The sequence below is a fragment of the Phocoena sinus genome, chromosome 3, assembly GCF_008692025.1.
Source record: "Phocoena sinus isolate mPhoSin1 chromosome 3, mPhoSin1.pri, whole genome shotgun sequence".
NCBI lineage: Eukaryota > Metazoa > Chordata > Mammalia > Artiodactyla > Phocoenidae > Phocoena > Phocoena sinus.
Window position 1 is genome coordinate 112,059,575 of NC_045765.1, and position 16,710 is coordinate 112,076,284.

General features: G+C 36.2%; 1 protein-coding gene across 2 annotated transcripts in view; it reads left to right on the top strand.

The window, feature by feature from the left end:
• WDR41 (WD repeat domain 41) overlaps positions 1-16,710 on the top strand; it is a 45,658-nt gene that overhangs the window by 16,916 nt on the left and 12,032 nt on the right. For both annotated transcript variants that reach the window (XM_032626078.1, XM_032626079.1), the window contains exons 5-8: positions 1,133-1,195; positions 6,503-6,614; positions 9,599-9,661; positions 13,557-13,667. In XM_032626078.1, coding sequence (XP_032481969.1) covers positions 1,133-1,195; positions 6,503-6,614; positions 9,599-9,661; positions 13,557-13,667 — 349 coding nt within the window. The remainder of the gene's footprint in view (positions 1-1,132; positions 1,196-6,502; positions 6,615-9,598; positions 9,662-13,556; positions 13,668-16,710) is intronic.

Genomic DNA, 16,710 nt, shown 5'->3' on the forward strand with positions numbered 1-16,710 from the left:
TTATGGTGATTACAATATTGCATAAACAGGGGCATAATATGCACTCATATGTTTAGGTCAGAGGAGCTTTACTACTGTTGCTCTGTTGAGGCAAGTGTTATTTTATGGACTAAAGTCTCTTTTTTGGGTTTGTTTTCAGCATCAGTATAATCTCTGCAAAAATAGAATATCAAATACTTTTTATTAGACTGTTCCTAAGGTACTATGATACTATTTAGAGCCAATTATTAAAATTACTATTACAGTACAGACGTGAGTAGCTGGGACAATATCAGTATAAACTTTAACTGTAAATGATAGTATAGCATTATTTCCTTTGCTGAATGACGTTTTTTTGTTAAAAATAATTTCAGGTTGTTTTGTTGGCCGTTTCTTTTATTCATATGAATTCTAAATTTACCCTGCTTGGGTCTTTGCTGTTAACTAACTTCATTAATTAAATGCTGAGGGTAGACTTTATTTCTTTGTCAAGTGATGGTCTTAAGAGTCCATATATATGTACATATTTATTTGTATGTAAACGTGTTCTCAGATATGATATAAAATGTATATCTTACCATAGGAAATGGTATGAAAAATTTGAAAATCATTATGCTCCTTAGGTCAAACTAACCTTGGACATTTTATGAGAGGTCCTGTAATTATTTTAAATATGTATATAGTTAATAGGAGTACACTGTTACTGTCTTCTTTCAATCAAGATAACAGTAGTAAATGATGCCAGGCACATTGAAGGAGCTTTCAGTAAATGTTAATTAATGGATGTGATAGTTTTTAGTATAAATATTTTATGTTCAATGTTTATTAGATTACGGTAGACTGTTTTGGAGAATAAAACTTAAATTTTATATAGTTGCAATATTTAATGCCTGTAAACATTCAGTATTCAGACCATTCATTCTGTTGGTATTTTCAAATGGTTTGATAGTAAAATTTACCTCAGACTTATTTTACATTATAAGTCTGCTATGCTAAGTTGATGAATTGATTTTTGTGGTAGTGTAAACATGAAATATTTCATGCTTTATATATTTTCTATGTAAATGTGTAATATTTGTGATTTATTTATTACAAAAATTATAATTAAGGTTTAAAAATTCTGCTGAGAAATTATTTCTTAACATAAATTTAGGTATGGGACTGTGATACTGGCAGACAAGTTCAGAAAGTGTCATGCTTCCAGTCTACTGTAAAGGTAAAATTTTTTTTTTTTTTTAAGGTAAAATCTTAATCAGATACTTTACGGTAATAATCTTTTTGTTTCAGAAAAAAATGTTTAATGATTTAGCTGAAATTACTTTTGTAGGTTTCAAAAATTATTTCTTCCACACATATACAGTCATTTGATTCTTCTAAGACTAGATTTTGGGGAGTATATATATTAAATGCTAGAATTTTGAATTTTAAGTTAGAGCAAGAGGTGAATCTCTATAGTAAGATAAGGATAAAGGTAGTAGTACCTAGTATGTTTTTAGTAGGTAATTCTAGGAAGAGATTACTTTCAAAGTGACTACAGCAATATCTAGTCTCTTTTCTGTTTGTTTGTTTTAGCTTTGAACTAAAACATGGAGTTATTTGTCCCTCACCATCTATCTTCTATAAAATGATAAGGGTAAGATATAGCAATTACTTAGTTCCAGAACAAAATCTTTTGTGGCTAATTGGCTGCTACTGTTAGGTTCATTCATTTTATAAACAAATATTAATCAGAGCTTATTACTTGATAGGAACTCTGCTACATGTTGGAGAAACAAACTTGGATAAGACTTGGCTACATTGATTTCTGTAGAAGAAATTACCTTAAATGTTCTCAGAAAGTACACTGTTTTTCAATAATGTCAACATGTTTGGGGAAAGATACTAGTAAACTGAAATAGTGTTTCCTCATTTGCTTTGAAGATTACTGATCTCTGTATTGGAGCTAACACTTCCAATGTAAAAAAAAAAATCAGTGTGCCAATAGTCAAAGTATTTCATTTTTTTCCTAAAAGGCAGCATCTCTGGTAGCCATCTTATGCTACTATGCTATTCTGATTATCAATTTAGAAAAGTTTCTGGGGAAGAAAGTGGCATTTACTATATACTGGTATCCAATTTTACAATGGACCGTCTTTGAAGAAGTCAATAAAATATTGACCTGATCAAAATCTCTACGCTTTATGTGAAAAGATGCTTCTATTAAATCCCTCAAAAAATAGTCTTGCTTATTTGACTGAGGTAATTAGGATTCAAATGAAAATATATGCATTGAAGGAACAAGGAAGGAGAAAAAATCTAGTATATTTGGGGGAAATTCCTTTGGTGAGCTGTTTCATGAACTGGTCAATAAAAAGTATCTTATTTCGGGGCTTCCCTGGTGGCGCAGTGGTTGAGAGTCCGCCTGCCGATGCAGGGGTCGCGGGTTCGTGCCCCGGTTCGGGAAGCCTGTGCTCCGCAATGTGAGAGGCCCGCGTACTGCAAAAAAAAAAAAAAAAAAAAAAAGTATCTTATTTCGGTATGGTGAAAGGACTTCCTCTTTTTTTTAAATAAGCAGCCTCCTTTCCCTTGAAAGTACTTCTTAAAGGGGTTTTACTGTACTGTTAATCAGCTAGATAATTGTATTTATTCCCACTGTGATCCTGTTTCGCATTAAAAAAAATCGTTAAATACAGCATTTCACTCATTTTAGTTCAGTGGTTCAATTGTTCTTGAACTGATAGTTTATCAGAGAATTTCAGATCCTTAATAAATATACGAAATACTATTATTTATTTTTTGAACTAGTAAAGTTTCTTTATAAGAGATGATATTAGCAAGGAGGTGCTGAAATTGGCATTTTTATTGTCATTGAGAATATAATCAAAATGATCTTCCTGGAAGGCAGTTGGCTTTATGAATGAATCTTAAAAAATTATTATATGAATTGACCCAGTGATTCTACTCCTAGAAAACTCTTTAAAGAAATGATAAAAACTTGGGCAGCGATTTATGAACAGAAATATATATTACAAATATATTTTATAAATGGATGATTGACAGTATCCTAAATGTCTTATAGGAAAATAGTTAAATTATGGTAGACATATATGCTAAAAATGGTTTCAGAAGAACACGTAGCATTTGGAAAATGCTAATGATAAGATGTTAAGTAACAAAAGCAGTATAGTATCCTCAACAAAACACTAGCAAACCAAATCCAACAATATATAATAAGGATTATATACCATCATCAAGTGAGATTTATCCTAGGATGAGTTTAGTTTAACATCTGAAAAATCAATCAATGTAATATACCATACATGGTAAGAATAAAGGATGGAAAACATGATCATCTCAATAGATGCAGAGAAAGCATTTGACAGACTCCAACATCCTCTCATGATAAAATACTCAACAGACTAGCAGTAGATGAGAGCCTCCTCAACCTGATAAAGGGTATCTAGGGAAACACAGCACCTAACACCATATTAATGATGAAAGACTGACTGAATACTTTCCTCCTGAGTTCAGGAACAAGACAAGGATGTCTGCATTTGGCATTTCTCTTCAACATTGCACTGAAGGTTCTGACCCAGGGCAGTTAGACAATAAAAATGAAATAAAAATCATCCATAGGAACTTCCCTGGTGGTGCAGTGGTTAAGAATCTGCCTGCCAATGCAGGGGACATGGGTTCGATCCCTAGTCTGGGAAGATCCCACATGCCACAGAGCAACTAAGCCCGTGGGCCACAACTACTGAGCCCGTGCTCTAGAGCCCATAGGCCACAACTACTGAGCCCAAGTGCCACAGTTACTGAAGCCCGCGTGCTTAGAGCCTGTGCTCCACAACAAGAAAAGCCACTGCACGGAGAAGCCCGTGCACCGCAACAGAGTAGCCCCCACTTGCCACAACTAGAGAAAGCCTGCGCACAGCCCCGAAGACCCAACACAGCCAAAAATAGATATAAATAAATAAATAAATTTAATTTGAAAAAAGCATCCATATTAGAAATGAAGAAATAAAGCTGTGTCTATTCACAAGTGACATGCTCTTCTATATAGATAATCCTAAATCCATAACAAAACTATTAGAATAATAAATGGATATAGCAAGATTTCAGGATACAATCTCAATATACAAAAAATTAACTGTATTTCTTTAAACTAGCAATGAGCATTCCAGAAATAAAGAAAATTTATTTGCAATAGCATCCAAAAAGTAAAATAGAAATAAATTTAAAGAAGAGCTATGAGACTTGTATACCAAAAGCTACAAAACATTGTTGAAAGAAACTAATGAAAATATGAATAAATGGAAAGAAATTCATGGATCAGATTTAATATTGTTAAGATTGCAATGTTACCCAAATGATCAACACTGGACAGAATTTCAGCAGGCTTTTTTCACCTCAGAAATTGACAAGCTGATCCTAAAATTCATGTAGAAGTAAAGGCGACCCCAGAATAGCTAAAACAGTTGTGAAAAGAAAGAACAAAGTTTCAAGATTGAAACTTACAAATTTCAAAATTTACTACAAAGCTATAGTAATCAAGACAGTGTGGTACTGGCATAAAGGTAGACGTACAGATCAGTGGAATAGAACTAAGAGTCCAGAAATAAAACCTCACATATATGGTCAATAGATTTTTGACAAGGGTGTCAAGACCCTCCAATAAGAGAAAGAATAGTCTCTTCAGCAACTAATACTGGATCTAGATATCTACATAGAAAATAATGAAATTGGATCCCTACCTCATGCTGTAACCAAAAATTAGTTCAAAATGGGTCAAAGACCAAGATATAAGAGCTGAAACTATAAAACTCTTAGAAGGAATATGAGTAAATCTTTGTGTCCTCGGGTGATACAAAGTGTCACCTTTGTGTCCTAGATGTGATAGCAAAAGTATAGCAACAAAAGAAAAAAATGATAAATTGGACTTCATCAAAATGAAAAGCTTTTATACCTCAAAGGACACCATGAAGAAAGTGAAAAGACAACCAATAGGATGGGAGAAAATACTTGCAAATCATATATCTGATAAGGAACTTGTATCTTGATTATATAAAAAGAGCTCTTACAAATTAACAATAAAAAAGACAACCCAATTAAAAACAAAGAATTTGAAAGACATTTCTCTGAAGAAGGTGAGCAAATGGCCAATAAGCACATGAAAAGAAGCTCAACATATTAGTCATTAGAGAAATGCAGTTCAAAACATAATGTGACACTATTTCACATGCACTAGGTGGCTAATATCTAAAAGACAGATAATAAATATTGGTAAAGATGTGGAGAAATTAGAACCCTCTTACATTGTTGGAGGGACTGGAAAATGGTACAGCCACCTAGGTAAATAGTTTGGTAGTTCATCAAAATGTTAAATAGAGTCATTTGACCCAGCAATCTCACTCCTACGTATTTCCAAGAGAAATAAAAATGTCCACACAAAAACATGTACATGAATGTTCATAACAACATTACTCATACTAGCCTAATGGTGGAAACAACTTAAATGTCAATGAACTGATGAATGGATAAAATGTGTATAACCATACAGTGGAATATTATTTGGCAATGAAAAGGAATATAGTACTGATATTAAAAAATCAGAGATTAGACACAGTAGGATGTCTTGAAGTACAAAAACTGCACTGATTATTTTCACCCCTTTTTATTCCAGCAGTTTAAAAAGCAACCCCATCCTCAGCCCAGGGAAGATTACCAGAACCTTTTCCTTTTTTTTTTTTTTTAAATACATATTCTCTCTTGCCCTTGTGTTCACTCAGAGTTAATGGGTGGGGAGAGAACTATGAAAGGTGTGGACTTTAAGGTACTATTAAAGGTAAAGGACTTCTACCAACCTTGAAATAATTTCCTGAGTCAAGAATTAGGAGGTTTGAATTGGAAAGATACATAAAAACTAAGGTCATATTTTCAGTTTTATTTAAAAATCAGTTTACGTTAAGCTTGTGTATTAGTTGTCTATTACTGAGTAGCAAATTACCTCAAAACTTAGTTGTTTAAAACAATATCTCAGTGTTGGTGGTCAGGAATAGAGAGCAGTTTAGCTGGATGGTTCTGTCTCAGTGTCTCCCCTGAGGTTGCTGTCACCTTGAGGTGACTGGGGTTGGAGGTGTTAGGGGGTCAGATGCTAGGTGAGTTAGTGTTGGTTGGTGTCCAGAGGCCTCACTTCCTTGAGGGTAAAAAAAAGATGCCAGCCACAATTAAAAAAAAAAAAAAAAAGATGGATCCTTCTCCATGCGGCTGCTTGCGTGTTTTCAGAACTGTAGAGTGAGTGATCTGAGAGAGCAAGGAGGTAGCCACCATGTCTTTTACGACTTAGTCCTTTAAGTCACACACCATTCCTTCTGCCTCATTCTGTTCATTGGAAGCTAGTGACTTAGCAGAGCCCACATTCAAGGGGAAGAGAATCAAGCTCCACCTCTTGAAGGGAAAGGGTATCAACTTGTGGACATATTTTAAAACCACCGATGAATGCTTGAATTTCTAAACTGATAACTATTTCACATGAATTTTGCAGTGTTTAGCTCTTCTTCAGAGACTAGATGTTTGGCTTTCTGGTGGGAATGACCTCTGTGTGTGGAACCGAAAATTAGATCTCCTGTGTAAGACTAGTCACCTTTCTGATACAGGTAAAAACAAATCAAGGTAATTGTGAACCATGATAGACTCTAAAAAGACACAGTGAATCTTCAAAGAGACTTTCCATGAATACAAAGGAAATATAGATTTTCTTTTTAATTCTGAATATAAGATGTAGCCGTATTTCTCCAATTCAGGTTAAGGGTTGTGTAAAATATATTTCCATCTCAAGTTGGAAGGAAAATATCCCCCTTCCTTTGGCTTCCCCTTCCTTTCTAACAGAATTTCTCAAAAGTGATCAAGAAAAACCTTTTCATATATGCTTCTGGGCCATGTCTTAAACTGAGTTTGATGACCATGTTGACACCTGGAAGCAGATCTTTATGACAGCATTTTCTTTCTTTATTTGTAGGGTCATCAGACTTTGAATAGATTCCTAAGGATGACCTCATTTTACAGTTGGTTTTACTAAAGAAACTTCACTTACGTGCAAACTTACTAACAAAATTCTATTTTCTCAGAATTCTGTTGACGTATACTTTTGGTTTTAATAGAAGAAAAATCAGTTTTGACTTATATTGATATCAAGGAACTTAAAAAATAAAAATTTATTCAGAGTAAAAATATTTAAGTATAAATGAGTAAATTTAAATGACAGTAACCTTGAAGTCATGTGATACACTATTAAGTATTTTTGTTTCTAAAAGTAGTGAAATGAACCCATGGACATCCTAGAAAGAATACAGGCATACCCTGTTTTATTGCACTTTGCTTTATTGGGCTTTGTAGATACTGCATTTTTTACAAATTGAATGTTTGTGACATCTCTGAGTCATGCAAGTCTATTGGCACCATTTTTCCAACAGAATTGTTCACTTTGTGTTTCTGTCACATTTTGGTAATTCTTGCAATATTTCAAACCCTCCACCAGCAAAAAGATTATGATTGGCTGAAATCTCAGACAGTGGTTAGTATTTTTTTAGCAATGAAGTATTTTTAAATTAAGGTACTAATATGTACATTGTCTTCTAGACATAATACTTTTGCACATTTAATAGATGACAGTATAGTGTAAACATAACTTTTATGTGCACTGGGAAACCAAAAAATTTGTGTGACTTGCTTTATTGTGAGAATTGCTTGATTTTGGTGGTCAGGAACCAAACCTGAAATATCTCCAAGGTATGCCTGTGTTATTAAACTTCATTTACACTTCATTTAAGTTGCATTTACACTTCATTATTGGAACTAGTTTATCTCCACATGGGTATTATAAAATACCAGAAAAATAATATGATGTCTTAGCAAAACTAAATCCATACCATACTAGGATTTACAGTTTAACTTCTCAATTCAGTGTTCAATCACTGGTAATCTTGTTTGAATCTAGAGTGTATTTTCGTGTTTACTATTATCATGAGTTATATCTCTTTATTTACATATACATTTTCCTTCCTATTTCTTATACTAGCCTGTGGGTATCTGTGAATTTTTATTTCATGAATTATTAGTAATTATGTTGTGAAATATTGAAATCAGGGCTAAAAACACCTTTTGTATGTTAATGGAAATAACCACCTATTATTGCAGTCCCCATTCCTGTTACGAGTTATCTTTGAGTACTGTACTTTAAGTAGTCACAGTTTGCCCTGTTTATCAGTGTTTCAAGATATAGCAGAAATCTTTGAGGAAATCAGTTAGAAAGCTTTGAAAAGGCCTTAGGTTGCCATTGGTGAGCTTTTCATGATTTGGATTTAGCAGTACTCTTAGACCCTTATCTTATAAAGCTCCTTTCAATAAGCCTTGCTTGATTTATGGACTGGCAGGGCTTTTAGAACAGTTATTACGTATTTGGAAATAAGCACAGATAATCTTAGTCAGTCTGATGGAAGGAGGCTTGGACTAGAAAACAGGACATCCATGCCCTTTTCAGCAATATGTTCTGTGATTCTGTGTATTAAGTTGCTACTTCTGGATTAATGAGTTTCTAGTATTTTTATTTCATAAATAATTTAATAAACATTTTTTTAAACAAGCTGTTTTCTGCATCTGGAATTCTCCTCTGCTACCCCTTCCCCTGCTCTCCTATCTCTTCTACTTCTTGTACCACTCCTCCTCCCCTTTCTCCTCCACCACCATCATCCCCCCATCTTAAACATGGGAAAATAGAAACATACTGTTAAAACAGTGTGTGGAGAAAAGATTTTGGCCAGAAATACTCCCCAAGTGGGAAGATAAAGTAAATGAGTAGAATACTTTCCAAATTTGTGTATATGTTATAAATTACATATATATAAAATTACATATATTTTATAATGGAGAAGTGAACTTTTAATAAACAGGGTTTTTTGCCAACACATGTGGTGGTTCTAAATCTAATACATGAATATTTTTTGCTGACAGAAGTAATGTAACATATTTTATAGAAAGTAATGTAACATATCTTACAGAAGTTATGGTTACCCTAAAATCATTTCATGATTCAGCTATAAAAAGATACTTAGAATTGTATGCTTAATAAATGAAATGTGATGGAATGTTGAATCTGATTATTCTAGTAATACAAGGAGTTTTGTAAATGTGTTGATTATAAACATATTATTTGAAGGCCACTTTCCTAGCTGTTGACGGTTGGCTCACTCATTTACTGCCAGGGAGCCCACCCAGGCTTCTTAAATTTACATTGAGGAGCATGCCAATTTTATATCTCATTTGAGCTAGCCATCTTGTAAATGGTGATGATGATTATCTTAAGGGGTCCCTGGTAAATAAGTTCACCACAATAGTAAAAATATTCAAAGAGCATTTCCTACTCTTAAGAAATCAATAATGTCTTCCAGAGGTCTCACCTACTTTTCACAAAATCATTTTCCATAGGTAAGCAAGCACGGAACCGTGATGTAGCAAATTGTGTGTGCTTTATAGTTACCATCCCCTTTATAGGAATGACCAACATAAATCTGAGAATGTTTTTGTTTTTGATGTAATCCATGAAGAAAATAATTTAACCTTCGTTTTATATGTTTTTGTGAAGGGATCAGTGCTTTGATTGAAATACCTAAGAACTGTGTTGTGGCAGCAGTTGGCAAAGAACTGAGTGAGTATGACTCTTTTTTTTCTTTTATTTCTTCTTTTTAAAAATTTTAAACTAGCCTTGTATACACATTTCAGAAAGACTAATTCAAGGGACATCTTTCCCGTCCCAGTCTTGGCCTCCTGGGATTGTCGAAGTGATGTGGAGCCCAAGACATTTTCAAGATCTTAGGTCAGTTTTTTACCACACTTGGTCTAGCATAGCCAAGTGGGCAAGGTAACCCTACTCCTCTGATGCTAGAGAAGGCCATTTACATTCCACAGTCCTCTCTGTTGCTGATCCACACTCATACACTTACTTAGCAAAAACTTTAGCCACATAAAACAACTATCAACATTCTGGAAACTAAAAGCTTGAGTTGGGAGTGTTGGAGGAGGATTATTTGGGGAGTTCACTAAGATAGGAACTGTGGAGGTTTTGCCTAAGGAAGCCAGAATGGGGCCCATTTTCTTGTGGGGGAGTTTATGCCATTTCCCTCAGACTAGTGGGACAGCAGAAGGAGGGATAGCAACAGGAATTTTGTAAATGTATTAACTGATTATAAACATGCAGTTTGAAGGACACTTTCTTAGCTGTTGACTGTTGACTAACTCATTTACTGACAGGAGCCTGCAGTAAAAAAAACCCTTCTATGTTCATTACCTTATGGATGAAATTTGGGTACTGGGAAGTGATAGAGTAAGCACACTTCTTAAAAGCTGCTTTTTTCTTGAAGAATTTTTGTAGCCCAGAGGGCATTTGCTATTACTTGTGCTGCTGCTTCTAGAGACCAGCCTTGAGATTTGCTATGACCATCAGTTGGCATGTTTGCAGATACCAGTGAGCCATGAGTTAATTGTTCACCATTTATAAACTGTTGTCTGCAGGCTCCACTGCTTTGCAGTCACATTTCTCTTTCTTCAACTGAACTTTCGGTGTGTAATCATGTCTGAGAAGTAATTTTCTAGACCCTATGCTTATTCTTTCTTTTCATAAAGTAATTTCTAAAGATATAATTCTGTGTTTAGTTTTTTTTTCTTTTTCCTTCCTTGCAGAAATTCAGTTTTCCCATGTTCTTTATTGACCTGGAAAGATGTCTAGCTTTTCCCTGCCTTTTTCCTCTGTGTCAATCACTTGTGTTTTGCTGGTTTTACTCTAACTCAGTGGTTCTTACATTTTAGTGTGCGTGAGAATGACTTGAGGACTTGTTAAAAACACAGATTACTGGGCCTTACTCCCAGAGTTCCTAATTCACTAATTCTGGAGTGGGGCCTGAGCTTCTGCGTTCTAACAGGTTCTCTGGTAGTGCTGAGGTTGCTGGTCTGGGACCATACTTTGAGGATGGCTGCTGTAAATATTTTGATCCACTTCTTTCCATCTCAGTACTGTTGCTCTATTCAGGTACTCATCTCCTCTTTTGCCTGCTCTGTTGTGATAGTCCCCTAACTTGTCTTCCTTCCTCTACTGCTTCTCAAATGCCTTCTCCTCTAGTTTAGTGCTTCCCAGATACATTTTCTAGTAGATGCTAGAGGGATCTATCTAAAATGCAGGCTTCAAGACGATACAGATGCACTTATTTGCAAAGCAGGAATAGAGACACAGAGGTAGAGAATGGATGTATGTATACGGAGCAGGGGGCGGGGGATGAATTGGGAGATTGGGATTGAAATATGTACACTATTGATGCTATGTATAAAGTAGATAACTAATGAGAACCTACTGTGTAGCACAGGGAACTCTACTCAGCTCTGTGGTGACCTAAATGGGAAGGAAATCCAAAAAAGAGGGGATATATGTATACGTATAGTTGTTTTACTGTGCTGTATAGCAGAAACTAAAACAACATTGTAAAACAACTATACTCCAGTAAAAATTAATTAAAAAAAAAAAAGCAAGCTTCAAAGCTTCAGTGGCTTCCGATTGCCTACATCAGTTTCTGAACTCTCAAATTTCTGATTAGTACAAAAGGTTAAACTTGTGGAGATCAACATAGAGTTGCCAGTTTTTATTCTGTTTAGTGAAAACATTAAAAATCCCAAACCAGAAACCAAACTACCATTTACCACCCTGATTTTATAAAAATAAGTTTTAAACAACAAAATATGAAGAACATGATCTCAGAAAAAAAGAATAGGACTTAAAATTGAATACATTTAGTTTTATAAAAAAAACTTATGTAGTCCTTATTTTTTCTCATTTTTGCTCCAGATGAAAGAAATCTTTGCCCTAGGGACCAATGTAAGGACACGAGTAGCCTACAAGTCCAAATTTTCCAACATATCAAATCATGCCCTCCATCATTTCCCTCCTGCTTCCTTTGAGTCCTGTATCACTTGCTTGTTAACACTGAATTGCCTGGGATTCCCCAACCTCTATGCCTTCATTTCTGTCGTCACCGTGTATTGGACTTGTCCTCCTACTTATTGTCCTCTTCGATCTGGCTAATTTCTAAAATAAGAGATTTTTATTGAATGAATTAGTGAATTCATTGAAATAATAATAAAAGCAACACTAATGCCTCAACGGAAATTAGAATATTAGCTAAAAAAAAGGAAGAAATGAAAGTTGGTTTTATTCAGAAAATAATTTATAAAAAATACAAATATTCTTAAAAACGAGGTTCTGCATTTTACTTAGTGGGACCTTTATAAAATAAATATGTCGTGCCATTTTTCCTTATAAAAATAAGTTTTATTCCTTTAAATGTACTATCTTTTCTATTTCTAAGACTAAGCTTGTGCCCATGTACTTGGTTTTAAATGTTCCATACCAATTTCTCTTTTTCTTTCTTTTTTTTTTTTTTTTTAAATATTTATTTATTTATTTTTGGCTGTGTTGAGTCTTCGTTTCTGTGCGAGGGCTTTCTCTAGTTGCAGCAAGTGGGGGCCACTCTTCATCACGGTGCATAGGCCTCTCACTATTGCGGCCTCTCTTGTTGCGGAGCGCAGGCTCCAGACGTGCGGGCTCAGTAGTTGTGGCTCAGGGGCCAAGTTGCTCCGCGGCATGTGGGATCTTCCCAGACCAGGGCTCGAACCCGTGTCCCCTGCATTAGCAGGCAGATTCTCAACCACTGCGCCACCAGGGAAGCCCCCCAATTTCTCTTTTTCTAATGTGAGGGTTCCTCTCAACAGGAAATAGAATTTCTGTGTGCACTAGCTGCAGTGACTTTGAGGCTTTTATTATCAATAGCTAAGCAAGGCTATCAGCTCTGAGTACTCATCCTGGTTCAGAAGTCCAGGATTTTTCTATTAATCCTTTTTTAGAATTGACTATTGCTTCTCTCTTTTTTTTTTTTTTTTTTTTTTTTTTTTTGTGGTACGCGGGCCTCTCACTGTTGTGGCCTCTCCCGTTGTAGAGCACAGGCTCCAGATGCGCAGGCTCAGCGGCCCAGCTGCTCCGCGGCATGTGGGATCTTCCTGGACCGGGGCACGAACCCGTGTCCCCTGCATCGGCAGGCGGACTCTCAAGCACTGTGCCACCAGGGAAGCCCTATTGCTTCTCTTTTATCTTCTGATCTAATTAATATTTGTTTTATTTCCTCGAAGTTATTACATATGTGACCCTGGTGAATACTTGTCTATAGAGACTATATTTATGGACTCACTGAGCAGTTTCACATTATCTTTTGTACTTTGCATTTTTTTGTTCAGAGGCTTCACGGTTGGTAGTGGGTTTAGAAGAGTTTTAATAAAGGAACAGAGCTCTGAGGACACACTCACTTGGGATTTTAGTAGATCATTTCAAACATCTCAAGCATTTGAAAGAAATATTTTAAAGTAGTATGAGCAAGGCTGTCTTTGGAGATGGGTTTTTCAGTATTTTAGGTATTTCTCACTTAATGAAATGCTAGCTTTTTGAGCAGAAATATAACTTTAATCTTTGACCATTTTAATAAAATTATATCTGTCTTTTCATTTAGTAATTTTCAGGCTGGTAGCACCCACAGAGGGATCACTAGGATGGGATATTCTTCAAGTTAAGCGCCTCCTTGATCACCAGGATAATATTCTCTCACTGGTTAATGTCAATGGTAAGCTCATTGTGTACATGTTGATATTATGTAAAAATTTTTTAACTTTTTAACCTGTTTTGAACTTTAGTCTTGTTTTGTTCTAGAATTCTGGAATTACCATGATGAAAATAATGCTATTAAATTAGTAGGGATTGGCAGTCTTTTATTTTCTGAGGTTTAAACCAGTGGAATTCATCAAGTTTCATAGATTGTTAGGTCTTAGATTTAGGCACAAGGGGAAGAATAGAGTTGGGCAGAGAAAAGGGATGACGGAGGAGAGAGCATACTAACCTCAGGTGCTGCTTGGTAGCTGTGGGATGATTGTTGTAGGCTATCAGTACTAGTGCTTGGTAGCATTTTGACTTTTTTTTTTTTTTTTTGTGGTATGCGGGCCTCTCACTGCTGTGGCCTCTCCCGTTGTGGAACACAGGCTCCGGACACACAGGCTCAGTGGCCATGGCTCACAGGCCCAGCCACCCCGCGGCATGTGGGATCTTCCCGGACCGGGGCATGAACCCGTGTCCCCTGCATCGGCAGGCGGACTCTCAACCACTGTGCTACTAGGGAAGCCCAACATTTTGACTTTTTTGCCAAATGGTCTTGGCTAGTTTCTCTTTTGAAGATCACACAGTACAAATTATATAGCACTCTACTTACAGTAGAATGAGCTGGATTCAAGCCAGTTGTAATTATGATTGAAGAGTCAGAGAATAACACCAAACTAGAGGTCTGCAGAAAATGGGTCATATCTGCCCTTCCTCATGGATGTGTGTGTTGGTTTTTTTTTTTTTTTTTTTTACTTTTTGGCCGCATGGCATGTGGGATCTTAGTTCCCCGACCAGGGATTGAACCACCCCCCTCTGCAGTGGAAGCACACAGTCCTAACCACTGGACTGCCGGGGAAGTCCTGCCAGACTTTCTATTTGGCTTTATAATGATTTTAATGAGTTAGCTCCTGTGAGCCGAACCTGACATCAGATGACAGGATAGGATCACAAACCACAAATCCTGGGATTTAGCTACTTCACTTTCAAATAAAGTGACACCTTATATCATCAGAGCTTTCCTGGGTGATCTGTGTTCTGAGGTCAGATGGGAAGGACTCCTGGGTAGATTCAGTTTGATAGTCTGGAGGACACTATAATAGGGTCCTGTAAGGATGCCATGAATATGATGTTGTAAGGGGACTGGACTGCACCCCCTGATCTCAGATCTGGGTTGGCTGTTTTTGAGCAATACTTTGTAGAAACATGAGGCAGAGGGAAAGGGGAACAGACAGCACTAAGTGTAGTCTCCATTTGTATGCTGTTCAGTCACATTTTCAGATACATCAGTGAGAATGTCCCTTCCAGTTCCAAAATTTTCCTCTCCAATAGCCATTTGCTTGTTCAACCCAGCTGCAAGTCTTTCTGACTAGATTGTCTATATGATAGAAATAATAATATTAGGAGCACCACTTTGGGGGCTCCTTTTCTTTTAGCCATGATGGCAGCACAAAAGGCAGGTTCTTACTTGGAAGTTCCTCTGACACTGAGCCAGAGAAGCTCCAAGGCCCTAAAGCTGTTGAGAAAAGCACAGCAGTGTTTTGGCCATTACAGTGGTCATGCCTAGTTGTTCCATTTTAGAAGTGAAGCATTGGTACCAGGACCTGGCATGTTTCCTTAATGAAGGTGATGGGATGTTCCTGAGGTAGCCTTAACCTCATGGCACTTCTTTTGCTGTGTGATGTACAGAGAAGCTTATAACAGTTTAACCAAGAAAGCTTTCTTCAAGTATTTCTTTGCCAGATTTTTAAGGGAAGGAAAATGGAAAGCTAAAGCAAAAAAAAAAATTGTTAATAAAAATTACAGAAAACCCCTAGTGTTTTTTAGTTTATAAATTCCATGATTATAAAATTACACTACAGACTATAAGTAAGCCAAAAGCATATTTAAGAATCATATATGGACAAGTAGTCTGGTAAAATTTGAGAATGATATTGTGACAGTCTTACCTCGTATATAGATGCGTCTGCCATGCTGCAGGTTTTGGCAATCCTGAAATGATTATGTTGTACAAGTCCCAGTTCCACTTTCAGCCCTGCTTCTTTATCCCCACCAATTACCAATTAAAGATGTGGCCAGTTACTGGGTTTATAGCTCACAGGAAAAGTGCATTTTCATTGAGGTGGCCCTAGGGCAACTTTAGAATGGTACAACAGAGAACTCCTACAAATGTGGATAATGAATACCAGGTTTGCCAGTGAGGTCTGAATGCCTGTGCAGAGATTTTCTAAGACAGACATACAAGATAACCTCGCTTATCTCTTCTGGCAAAAGGCTCTGGGTGCTGCTTCTTTATTTTATTCCTTTTCTTGTTTTGTACTGACAGCATGGTATGGTAGTCACAAAGTATTAGTACTTCTGAGGGATGGGTAGACAGGTATCAGGTGAGATGTTCATACTAAGTGACTTTTGATAATTGCATAGGATGAAAATCCATCCCTATATATAAAACACATCGAGGTTGTTTGGTGTGAAACATTTTGAATGACTAGTTTGGGATAATTTACATAGCAAACTGTACTGACTCAGGTCAGTGCCAGCATTTTATTTTTAGTGAAAAATTCTAACTGGGCTCAGGTACTTTGCTATTACATAGATGAATTACAGACACTTGGAGGAAATCAGAGCAGGCAGCTGTGTGGTCTCAGTAGGTTAACTCTATTATAATGACGCATGCAGAATTGGAATCTAGAAGGATCTTCGCTTGTTACCGTCTCTGGGTCTTTTGTAGTTTGAGTGAGATTGGAAAGAGGAGGGAAAGGGATGGAAAAGAAGGTCATGGAAAGATTACTACTGTCTTAACTTTCCCACTATTAGAACTAGGAGCCTGTTTCTCTCCACAGATGAGAAATGAACTTAATTCTTCACAGAGAGAATTCTATAGAGTCTGTTAATAAACTATATAGAAATTGGATTTGGAACCAAGACAAAATAATATTTACCTGTATGATTGCTGATAATTCTTTATTTCTATGAGATTGTTCATCTAGTTATTAGAGATTTCTGTCCTGCTGGTT